At 40.7% G+C, this 12621-nt stretch overlaps 2 protein-coding genes across 2 annotated transcripts in view; both read left to right on the plus strand.

Annotated features, from left to right (window-relative positions):
* Positions 1–633, plus strand: part of LOC118742052 (endonuclease G, mitochondrial-like) — a 1219-nt gene extending 586 nt beyond the window's left edge. Inside the window, exon 3 of the mRNA XM_036474020.1 lies at positions 26–633. Coding sequence (XP_036329913.1) covers positions 26–633 — 608 coding nt within the window. The remainder of the gene's footprint in view (positions 1–25) is intronic.
* A 929-nt stretch (positions 634–1562) lies between these two features.
* Positions 1563–6639, plus strand: LOC118741155 (protein transport protein Sec24C-like). The gene is made up of 11 exons (XM_036473020.1): positions 1563–2187; positions 2395–2802; positions 2855–3376; positions 3438–3661; positions 3728–3969; positions 4133–4248; positions 4315–4563; positions 4621–5070; positions 5131–5299; positions 5368–6158; positions 6235–6639. Exons 1-11 carry the CDS (start codon positions 1927–1929, stop codon positions 6373–6375), a joined length of 3573 nt encoding a protein of 1190 aa, XP_036328913.1. The 5' UTR covers positions 1563–1926; the 3' UTR covers positions 6376–6639.
* Positions 6640–12621: the final 5982 nt, after the last annotated feature.

Consider the following 12621-nt stretch of genomic DNA (forward strand, 5'->3'; position numbering starts at 1 on the left):
CATCGCCGCGAGTCTTACTATCAAGCCGATATGAGTGTGCCTTCGAATTTTCGTGCTGATTTAACGGATTACAGGGATTCACGATTTGATCGGGGCCATCTGGCAGCCGCTGGCAATCATAAATGCCATCAGACACACTGTAATGAGACATTTTATTTGACCAATATTGCACCACAAGTCGGAAAGGGCTTCAACCGTGATGCATGGAATAATTTAGAAATTTATGTACGTGAATTAACTGAGCGTTATGGTTCCGTTTATGTTTGCACCGGTCCTATTTATAAGCCGAAACATCAGCTGCGCGGTGTCACTGATGCGGAGCATTGCGGAAAGGTAGATGACAAATGGTGTGTGGAATATGAAGTGATTGGTGAGAATACTGTGGCGGTGCCAACGCACTTTTTCAAGGTTATCACTGTCGAATCAAAGCTACCGGGCGGTTCGCCCTATATGGAGGCGTACATAATGCCGAATGCACCTATTAGTAGCAGTACGAATATACGCAATTTCCTGGCCGATATTAGAGAAATTGAACACATTGCAGGACTGCAATTTTTCAATGGCCTTCGTCGCAGCTTCTTTTTTGGCACCAATTACAGTACGGCAAGTGATATATACAGAAATTTTGTTTGAATAATTGTATGGGGAAGGTGGATTTGAGGGAAGGCTTTTATGTGAAAGTGAAACCACTTTTTGGTTACGGCATTGTAGATAATAGTAACAGAACACTTTTATTTACGGAATTCCTCATCATTGTTACTAGAGTCACTTGGAGCTTTCCGATAGCCCTCGTCCAAAAATTTCAGTTCTATAGCTGCGAAACTGACACTCTCGCGATATACATACATATGTATCACTCTTTTAAAAAATAATATAACACTACACAGATTTCATTTATGCACATTGTAATATCTACGCTCGAATAAAAATTATTTCGAACAGATTTATTATTAATCTTTGATATGAAAGCACAAATCATACAGCATCGAATAAATTCACGCGCGCAAACTGTCAAACACCTGGGGAGAGGAAACGGAAACCTTAGCATAAAGGAAGATGTGATAACAGCAAAAGCATCGGATGTCAAATTTACTTGCACTAGATGCACAAAACAGTTCTCATTGCACGATACAAACACACATGGCTTTTTCGGCTGCCACAATTTGCCAATGGAGAAGCAAATTATTATTTTTTTCTTCATTTTCATCAATTTTCATCTGATCATTTCAGCCGTTGATTAAATACCAGATGAACCGTTTGCATTTACACCCGCTTTGTTTTCCTTCACTGAACACACCACACACCAATGAATTGGAATTTCCTGACACTTGCCGAGCTGCCACTTGGCAGTATTTTTTGTAAACAATTTACCCTGCAGCGCCTCACTCCCACTAAGTAAAAGCCTTTTACTCAAAACCTAACATTTTATAAATTTATTTTTTTATTTTTGAAGAATACATTCTTTTGAGTCCATCCAACTAAGCGGTTCCTAGATGATTTGAAATTTTTATAAAAATCCACCAACTTACACCTGGAGTATGTGCATGCTGGCAGCACTGTTTACGTGGCAAACGTCAAACTGGCAACTGGCTCTGACGTGGAAGTGATTTTTTCTTAATTTCTTCGACGGGTTTGAAAGAAACTTTAGCGTTTATATAGTGGAAAAATAGTTGAAAGTTACATAAAACGCGAGTTGAGACCCTGTACTTTAGAGTACTTGTGGTTTTAAAATATTTTTTGCAATATAACATAGCTGTAATTGCAACAAATTTACACACATCCCATACCAACATAGTGCCGTGCTTTCTGTAGAAAGTTCAGTTTCTGCACCGACCGTCTCCACCTTCCGCGCATTCTTGTTTTGTATACTTGGCAAACAAAGGCAAAAACAATTAAGCTAGAAAAGATTTAAAAAAATAGAAAAACATGAATCCGAACGTCTACGGAGCACCACCACAACAACCACAATATGCAACGGGCTGGCCGTCGGCTCCACAGCAGCCAACGCAACCAGGTGGAGTACCACCTCAAATGAGAGCGCCGAGTGGTGGTGGCTACCCACCCAACAGCATGCCACCAACATCCGGAGCATCCGTATTGGGAGGTGTGCCCGGAACACAGCCACCGCAACAAAATTATGGACAAGGACATCAACCAGGAGTACTAAATGGCAATTATCAACAACAGGTTTGTTTTAAGTATGCTTACAAAGATTTGAACAGCATTTCATATTGTAAAAAATTGCTGGGCTAATTGATAAGAAAGTACAATCACGCACACTTTGAGGTCAACGCAATTATTAGTGATAACGCAGAGCTGCTTTTAAAAATTTGTATATAACATTTCCGGTACATACATGTGTATTTGTTAAAATGTTTTTGTTCTTTTTTTCAGTTAACGTCTTCAATGAGTGGCCTCGCCATGAACCCTTTAAAGCAACAAACACCAGTTCCTCCTCAAAACAATACGCCATATGCAAACGCTAACATACCCGGTGCGCCCATATCTGCGCCACCCACTATTGCTGGCGCTCCAGATGCACCACCATTGACAAATGGACCTCCAACTGGTGGGCAATCGCAACAGCCATTGCCAAGCAATAATAACAATTTTCCTGCTGGGCCATACGCTAACGGGCAAGCTTCAAAAACGCCACAGCCACAGGTGCCTCCTTCCATGTATTCCCCAGCACCAAATGCAGCGACACCACCCATGCAATCTGTACCAGGTGGACCAAATCAGATGACTGTAAACACCGCAAGCTTACCAGGATTGCCACACATGCCGCCAGCTAAACCGAGTGTAAGGAAAAATATTTGCATAGCAAAATATATTCACTAATATTAAATTACAGGCCGGCCCGCAATTATCTGGCCAACCACCAGTTGCTGCAGCGCCACCAACTTCAGCAGCTGGCGCTATGCCACAATATCAGCCACCGGGCGCACAACAAATGCCACCTAGGCCAGGTCAACTTCCACAACCTGGCATCCCTCAGCCACAACCACAACCGGCTGTATTACCAGGTCAACCAGGTTTGCCGCCTACATCGGCGCCAGCAACGCTGCCACCTCAACCGGGCATGCCACCGATGCCTGGCTATCCTTCACAAGCACAGCCGTTAGGTTATCCGCCACTACCACAGCAACAGCAGCAGCAGCCACAGCAAGCGGGCTATCCCGCACAGCCGCCACAACCTGGCTATCCCGCGCAACCCGGACAACCTGGTTACCCGCCACAACCGCAGCAGCCGGGTTTCCCACCACAACAACCTGGCTATCCTCCCCAACCGCCTATGCAAGGTGGCTATGCTGGGCAAATGATGCCACCAACACAACCCGGACAGCCGCCAATGCCAGGACGTCCCGGTTTTAATGTACGCTGGCAAAATATTATTTCCTAATGCTTTCACTAAGTATACACATATTTCGTTTCAGCAACCACCAGCACCGGGTAACATGTATCAACAGCCGCAACAGTATCCTCAGGCTCAGCGCCGTCTCGATCCCGATCAGATGCCAAATCCAATAAGCGTTATTATTGAAAACCAGCGTAATGCTGGTGGCGCTTTTGTCACCAATCAGCCAGGTCTTTTGCCGCCATTGGTCACTACCAAATATGTGGTGCAGGATCAGGGGAATTCCTCGCCACGTTATGTCAGGTATGGCGAAGCTAATGTCTATTTGAATGTTTATTTTAATTTTCATGTCATTATTATCTGCTACAGATCCTCTTTGTATTGCATCCCTGCTACGTCTGATTTATTGAAAACTACAGCTTTGCCATTTACCCTGCTCGTCTCACCAATGGCACGTACAGTGGAGGGTGAATATGAGCCCCCAATTGTTAACTTCGGTGAATTGGGACCAATTAGATGCAATCGTTGCAAGGCATACATGTCACCAAATATGCAGTTTGTAGATGCTGGACGACGTTTTCAATGTCTTATGTGCAAAGTAACCACAGAAGGTAAATTTTGAGTGTTTATTAATGGAATATGGAACTAGAAAATGTATTTATATTTCGTTGCTCAAAATTGCTCTTGTTTCATTGTATTATATATTAATAGTTAAGCATGTCGGGAATCAAATTTTATACGCATTTTAATTATATGTTTTTTTTTATTTGCCAGTGCCAACTGAATATTTCCAACATTTGGATCACACCGGACAACGTGTAGACAAGTATGAACGTCCCGAATTAGTATTGGGTACCTACGAGTTTTTGGCTACGAAGGACTATTGTCGCGTAAGTATTCACTTTCTTTACATAAAAAATAAATATATCGTAAGCGAGTTTTCGTATTTCTTGTAGAATAACACACCCCCGGAAATACCTGCTTTCGTATTCGTGATTGATGTTTCTTACAACACCATCAAATCGGGTTTAGTGCATTTACTTTGTTCGCAGGTCAAGCAGATATTAAAACACCTATCCGTTGATCAGGGGCAGGAGAAATCTAAAATGCGTGTCGGTTTTATTACCTACAACAGTACAGTGCACTTTTATAATATAAAAAGTAGCTTGGCACAACCTCAAATGATGGTGGTTGGCGATGTACAGGCAAGTTTCCACATGTCATACAATAAATCTAAAGTAATTTTTAATCTAACCATACAGGACATGTTTATGCCACTACTTGACGGCTTCCTTTGTCATCCTGAAGAATCCGATGCTTTAATCGATGCTCTAATGGAGCAAATACCGAAAATGTTTGTCGATACAAAAGAGACCGAAACCGTGTTCTATCCAGCTATACAAGCCGGTCTGGAAGCACTGAAAGCTTCTAATTGTGCTGGCAAATTGTTAGTCTTCAATTCGACACTTCCAATTGCTGAAGGACGCGGAAAGTTAAAGAATCGTGATGATCGTAAATTGCTTGGTACTGAAAAGGAGAAAACTGTGCTTACGCCACAGTGTAATTCTTACAATGCATTGGGGCAGGAGTGTGTACAGAATGGAGTGTCGGTTGATTTATTCTTATTTAATAATTCATACATTGATATTGCAACGGTGGGTCAAGTATCACGACTCAGTGGCGGAGAGGTCTACAAGTACACCTACTTCCAAGTGAGTTAAAAGAAATTAAAAATGCCCCCTTTTTCTATTTACTTGTATTTATTTGCAAAGGCTGACCTGGATGGCAATCGTTTGATTGAGGACATCATCAAGAACGTGTCACGCCCAATTGCTTTTGATGCTGTTATGCGCGTGCGCACTTCAGCCGGCATACGTCCAACTGATTTCTATGGTCACTTCTTTATGACAAACACAACCGATGTTGAATTGGCTAGCATAGGTAGGACGTGGGCAAAATTCTTAATATTAACAAATCTTTTAAAATATTCTTCTTTAAATCCATAACAGACTGCAACAAGGCTATTGCTATTGAGATTAAGCATGATGACAAATTGCCTCCCGAGGAGAATATTTACTTACAAATCGCTCTACTCTACACATCGGTTAGTGGTCAGCGTCGCTTGCGTATTTTGAATTTAGCACTTCGTGCCACCACTACAATTGCGGAGGTATTCAAATGCTGCGATTTGGATGCCATGATGTTGTTCTTTGCTAAACAAGCTTGCTTCAAATTGCTCGAGCTCACACCGAAACAAGTCAAGGATAATCTCATAAATCGTTCAGCGCAAATATTGGCATGCTATCGAAAACATTGCACTTCACCAACATCAGCTGGTCAACTTATACTGCCAGAGTGCCTGAAATTGTTGCCGCTCTATGTCTCTTGTTTGATGAAAAATGACGCCATCTCTGGTGGTTCCGACATGACGCTCGACGATCGTTCTTACGTCATGCAATTTGTGATGACCATGGATTTGAATATGTCTGTTAGCTACTTGTATCCACGTTTCATTCCAATTCACAATGTCGATATAGATGACAACGAATTGCCAATGTCGATACGTTGTACACACGAAAAGATGAGCGAAGATGGCGCCTACATACTCGAAAACGGTGTGCATCTCTTTGTTTGGCTGGGTCAATCGTGTCCACAAAGCTTCATACAACCGATATTCGGTGTGCAGTGCACACAGCAAGTGAATGCAGAACGTTTTGCGATTATTGGTGAAACGCCATTGGCTCAGCGTGTGCGCAACATTATCGATACGATTATGAAGGAACGTACTAGGAACATGAGGGTGAGTGGAATGCAACTTACACAAACATTTTTTGTTTTTGCATTTAAAAATTCTTCTATTTTCGCCTCTCTAATAGGTAACTTGCGTGCGACAAAACGATAAACTGGAATCGGTATTCCGACATTTCCTCATTGAAGATCGCGGCACAGACGGTTCACCCAGCTATGTCGACTTCTTATGTCACATGCATAAGGAGATTAAAGATTTATTAAGTTAGCTTGTAGGTTTTGGAAAAAGTAGCAGCAACTGCAGCTGCAATATGTCGTCGCAAAGTGGGAATAAAGAACAAACAACAACAACAACAACAAAGTACGCCACCACAGCGTCGCCTCTATTGTGCCGTAGCTATTCCCAGAATCGAGCACGTTTGCATAGGCTCTCGCGTAAAAGATGGTAGATGATGCATAATTACACGTACATACATACATACCTATATAAACATACATTCAAACAAATAAATAATTTGAACGCATACAATAGATGGTACCGTAACGTTATTACTTCTAGTATACATCCATACGCAACAGCAAAAAAAAATAAATACTAACTTCAATTTAATGTAATTGTGTCAACTCGCTTAAATAATCTGTTAATTTGGAATTCGCGCTAATCCATATATATCTTGCATTCTCCACCCCAGCGCTAGCTCTTGTGCTCTATTCGTTTATGTGTATTTTAGGTATATGTTGTGCAAATTTCTATTATTATTATTTTTATTAAATTGTAATGAAAGCAAAGGATAGTTATCATATTTGAGAAATATACACGAAAACATTATTCAAACAAAAGAGTTAGTTGTATTGTCTGAAAAACGAAAAATGGCAAAATTATAAAATATATTTGCCAATCTTATGCAAATCGATCTTATTTCTTTCGTAGTGGTACTCACCTAACTGGAAACGTAAGCCCAAAATTTATCAATATTATATTGTATAGCACCTTGGAGGACTAATGCTAGTTGAAAATTATGTAGACTATAAAAAATTAAACGTAGTACATTCTACATATTCAATACTTTTAGAATACCTTTAATTGCAGTGACTTTTGACCTTCTAGCACCCATATGCGAGGCATTTTAGCTAACGAAAATCATGTTAACTTTATTATGCAACTAAATATTAGATAATTATTACATATGCAATACATGTGTAGTTTTAATTCTTAATAGCTCACTTGTAAACCATTTAAGAAAATTCAAGCATGTTGTAATATAAGTGTTGCGAAAATCAGTTTTTTTTTTTTTTTATTCGAAAGTGTTTCTTTACAATAGGAATTATTTAAAGGGACTTTATAAAGTTTTCTTCCCATTCTGCAATCCTTTACAAACTTCTTGTGGTCAAGGCTTAAAAGTTTATGTAAGTGAAAATGTGTGGCGGTTTTATGATTATTGCGTGAACAGAAACACACATAATTTAAATATTATATATATAATTAAAAATATACATACATACAATTTATTCGCATTTAAAATAAAATTTGTTTATTATAAATATTCAATGGCTTTAAATCATGTTACAAGACGTACATAGTATTTGATTAAATAAGAATTTTAACAGCCCTACTTTTTTCCCTTCAACTGCGCTTTGAAAAAAATAACCCTCATCTTTTCCAGCGCCGGCTAAGCTTACCACAATATTTTTGCACAGAACTCACTCCGAAATTCACAAAAAGTGCATATTTCAAACCGAATTTTTTAATAAATCAGTGACCGAAAATTACAATTAGGTTTTAGACGTAAGTTTCGACCCTTGGCTACAAGTGCGTCAATCGGATCACACATCTGGACACAATAGCCCGAAATCATTGGGCAAATAACTAAACCGTACCCCATTTTCTTTAATACAAATATTTCAAATAACCTCAAATTATAAAGTGACACGTTAAGACCAATCGGTCGTAAAGGGTTAAGAATTAGTTTGGCGCAAAATTGTTGGCAATCATATGCCAAACAATCCAAAAATTATGTTTTTGTTTAACAAAAAATTAGGTACTTATTCGGTCATAATTAAATTTTGCCACAAAAATAGGTCGAAGTACCCATAGTGCAATGGAGTATAGTCGTTTTTCTGGCTGTGCACGACTAAACTCTATCTCGACCCTTTAGTTACCGTTCGCAAATCTTGGGAAATGTAAGCGGGAGATTCCGTTGCTGTAGTTGTTACTAACAGCATACAAATTCCACAGAGAGAGGGAGAGAGAGAGTGACAGTTTTGGCCAGCTATACTAGATCTGGTTACGTAGGCCCGAATGTCGTGAGAATGAACCCGTGTGGCGCTTTGGGTTACGTTGCCGCGGCCTGAAGATCTTTGGTGACTCCCTCCCTTGGGTGGTTAACTCCCTCCGGAAGTCAAAAAGAGCTTTTTTAATTAGAGTGTGAACTTTCTAATACTACGGGCACATTTAACCTAGGCTTCACTCTCCTTTTCTGCAGATAGCGCCACACTCAATGAGAATATGCGATGGTATCTACTTGGTCGGTCCACAAAAGGCGACAGAGATCATTCGTACATATCCCCGAGCTAATGCAAATACCCTCTAAGTCTTCATTGGACTGTAAAGTTGCCTGTTAGTATTTTAAGTACCACTTTTGGGAGGCTGTTTAGATATTAGAGGCTCTTAATGCTACGTACTTTGGCAGGTGAAGTCCTAATGAACTTTTTCTATTATGTTCACTGAAAGAAGAGGACTTCTTTCTGAGAGCCTAGGGCTGATAGGAGTGTTAGCTGCTCTTTTTCTTATAAGACTGCCGGTTGTCCGATATCTCTTTTCCGTCTGTCGCCCTGTGGCTTGGTACCCATACCAGCTGAATCTCATTTTACCTACCAAAGGAGTTAAGTTTCCCCAATACATTCAAGGAATAAGGATGATTAGATTTCACTTTATAAATGAATCTCAAGTGTAACTTCAACTTCTATTTAAATTTTACTCGCCACGAAGACGAATTCCATAGACTTTCGCTGCAAATATGCTCGGGTATTTTTCCATAGGAGCAGACCACTTTGGTTCTGGTTGCGGCGATACCTGCCCTGTTCGTCCTAGAGCTTTTGAGCTGTCTGTATTGCAGTGTACAGTGCAAGTTTGAAGGAGTCGAGCACCTCAAATTCTTTATATATATTTCGAGCGTTTTTGACGTGCTTTTCATTCGAGGAGCTAACTTCGACTCGGATCACTACCTTGTTGCAGTTTAAATTCTCCTGCCTTAGGCATCGCCACAAAAAAGAGATCTCGCCCTTCACTTTTTGCTCAGATAGAAAAGGGCAGTGGAATTACGTACCCCAATCTCTTCGTATCACTGGGTTATTACCACCCACGCAGAAACAGTTGGGGTGACGAAGAATGCCGCAGCGCTACTGAGGAGAAATACGCAACATACAAAGGTTCGGGAGAAAAAGGAGGAAATACGTCTTTTCAAGAAAAAGAAAAGGGAGAGGTATAAAGATGTGAGTGCGAATAGTTTGATAAGCTGGGAGACAGGAATGCCGGCCAATTTTTATGTTTTTTTTTTTTTCTTAGACAGCTTCAAACATTTTAAAGACCAGTGCTAGTCCTTACAGAGGCAAAGATGGCAATTTGCGATGAGTTGGCCAGAGTACACTTGAGATATGGTGAGAACAACTTTGACTTGACCAAGGCGAGGTGAGAATAGGAATAAAGTGACTTAAAATAAGTAAATCGCCTGTAACCTACACCATTTTCTTACTGTGGTCTGATAAACCAATCCATAAGTCATAAATCGAAGAGGTCTGATGCGATCGAGAGAGAAGTAAGACGTAAAAAAGTACTGGATTTGTTAGCATCCATCCAGACAGTACCACCTACTATCCTTTCCATACTATAAGAATAGTTTCCTTATGGTTAAATAGAGCCGGTAAAGCTTTGTGGGTGAGAGGTTCCCTGTGCTTTCCAATGGCCCCCTGGCGCTAATATAAGGCTATCGACGCTCTCTTAATCTTTTGCTCTTGCTCAAGGGTTGGCTACCAGAAAAGCTTACTGTCCAGAAACAAACGCAGATTATTCACTCGTTCAGCGAGTGTCAGCGAAAAACCGGTTTCATATCACCTTCTCGACAATGGCCTTCAGCTGATAGTTGCCACACTGAGCGAAGCGTGCGATAAGTAAACCAAACAAAATCGACCTCGACATCCAGTCTATTTGATAGTTTACGATTGCCACAGCCAAGACAATGAAAACCCCCTTGATATAGTACATAGAAGAAGGCACCAACCGCATAGTCCTTCTACCAAGACTTCTCTGTGATTTCTGCAAATGTGTATACTGCTTATCAATAAAGATCCATGAGTTCATCAAGCGTCTTTGAAAAAATTAGGAGTAAGTGATTGGTCTCCTTGTTAACCTCCTCCTTGTAACTTTGACCAGCCTACAAGGCCTTAGAATATAACCACTTCTTAAGCAACTCACGTATGCAGACGGGGAAAAACCTGCGGCACGAAATATCCGTAGACTTCTGAAATTGGTCAGGTAGGACGTCGTCACATCCCTTTTCAAGCTGTTGGATTGGCGGCACGCTGCGGCCAAGGCGGTGATAATGGTTATGTTGTAAATGGGTGGTATATCATCGCCTCTTTTAGCACATAATACGGTCCTCTTCGTTCGAGTCGGTTAGTTTGATGCAACCTTCTCTAGCCATTTTCTTGGTCCGAAGTATATTCCGCAGAATACCGGCAGATGCGTCCACCCTTTGAATACCTCGACAAGTATGACATCCTGTAAGGCAGTGAGCTCATCCGAACTTAGCGACTCCTTGGCATGGTTTCTACTCATCATCAGCATTCTGATGCTCCCTTAACGCCACAAAAGTAGCTTGGCATCTGCGCGGCACCAAGTCGGCTCTTAAGTGCCTAGCCTCGGCACCCGATGTCGGAAGGGGTGCATGCGCCCGTTTCTCCCTTGGACCGAGAGTTTGGGGTGTCATATGTTCGCTCTTTTTCTTTCGAGCGATTGTGGTTTCGACAAGTCCTCTATCATTTCTTACTTGGTCGCTGTCTCTCCTTTGTGCAATAGCTACTGCTCTTCCACCGGTCTGCGAGTGTGGTTTCGCCTATGCGCCTATATTGTGTCTCCTTCTCCCCGCCTCTTAGTTTTGCACCAAGTGCGCGTCTGTTTGAGGCACGGTAGCGCCCGCTACTTCGCTTTTCGACAAACGGCAGATAATACCCGCACTTTCGCCCATCGGCACGTAGTCCTTGCCTTGCTGCCAGATTTCCCATTCTTCCGCCCGCGTAAAAAACTCTAAAAGAAAATTTTGAAAAAATGTCCTTACCTCATTTTGGCGGTTAGGACTCGATATGTTTAGTTGTTTCACATTTAAGCTTAGTATCCAGCTCTCTGGCTAAGATATTCTCTCATGTAAAATTTCCTTAAGGCAGTATGCAGTTCTCAAAGAAATTTACTACGCTTTCTACTACGTTTTCTAAAGTTTTTTGTGAAAAAAGAGCACAAGGCAACCCATGTTTGCAACAGAAATATATTGAGTCCAAACCGCCAAAATAACGCAAGCGACATTTTTTCAAAATAATCAGCCTCATTGCGTAAGTCGTAAATTAGGCTGAATTGTACGACTCGACAACATTAGCATTGTCTACTGTCGTGCTGAAATAAGTAAACGACAAAAATTGTCGAAAACTATGCAGTGCTGCCAAGTTCTTCCGTTTTAATACACTAGTCGAGTGGAAATTTTAGGCAATGACGCTAAATTTTCGATACGATTCGACTCTCGAAAAACGACTTGCATTCGGCACGACTCTCGCAATGAGGCTGAATTTTTTTTATGCAGAAATACAGCTAGATGCTCTAGGAATAATTCTGCACCAAAAAGAAAATTTTAACAAAAAAAAAATCGCTTACGTTATTTTGGCGGTTAGGGCTCGATATATTTCTGTTCCATTATTTCTTGAGGAAAGAGTAAGGCAACGAGCTATGAAATATCAGATGTCAAAATTCCTTGGTCACACACACGAAATAATGGCAATTTTTTTTCTTGACCGTTTTCGTAAGAGCTGGTTACTAAGCTTAACCCATTAACCGCATTGAATTTCCAGCCGTTATAGATCTTATGACATTTTAACAGTTAGTCTGCAGTCCCATTTAGAGGATTTAGACAGAACTTACAGGAGGTCGTTCCTATAGACATAAAACCTGTAAGTGGGAACACTTTTGAGAGAGTAACTGAGCAGCTGTCCCTAGTCAGAAGTTACAGGATTTAGTTCGGAGTTTTTTCCTGTAAGTTCATGAAAACGCGATGAAAGCAAAGAACCTTATATTTTTTAAAAAATGGAATTAAACAACGTAATATTTGAATATGTATAAATTTTAATAATTATGTTGTGACAAGTAAACAGGTTTATACAGGAAATAATGCTTTTTGCGTTCCCATACGCTTCTGCATCTATTCTCCTTATCACGACACCGAGATTTTGGTTTAACATGCGCACTTGCGCAAGTT

The sequence above is a fragment of the Rhagoletis pomonella genome, unplaced genomic scaffold, assembly GCF_013731165.1.
Source record: "Rhagoletis pomonella isolate Grant_MI unplaced genomic scaffold, Rhpom_1.0 Rhpom_scaffold_00006, whole genome shotgun sequence".
In the NCBI taxonomy this organism is placed as follows: Eukaryota; Metazoa; Arthropoda; class Insecta; order Diptera; family Tephritidae; genus Rhagoletis; species Rhagoletis pomonella.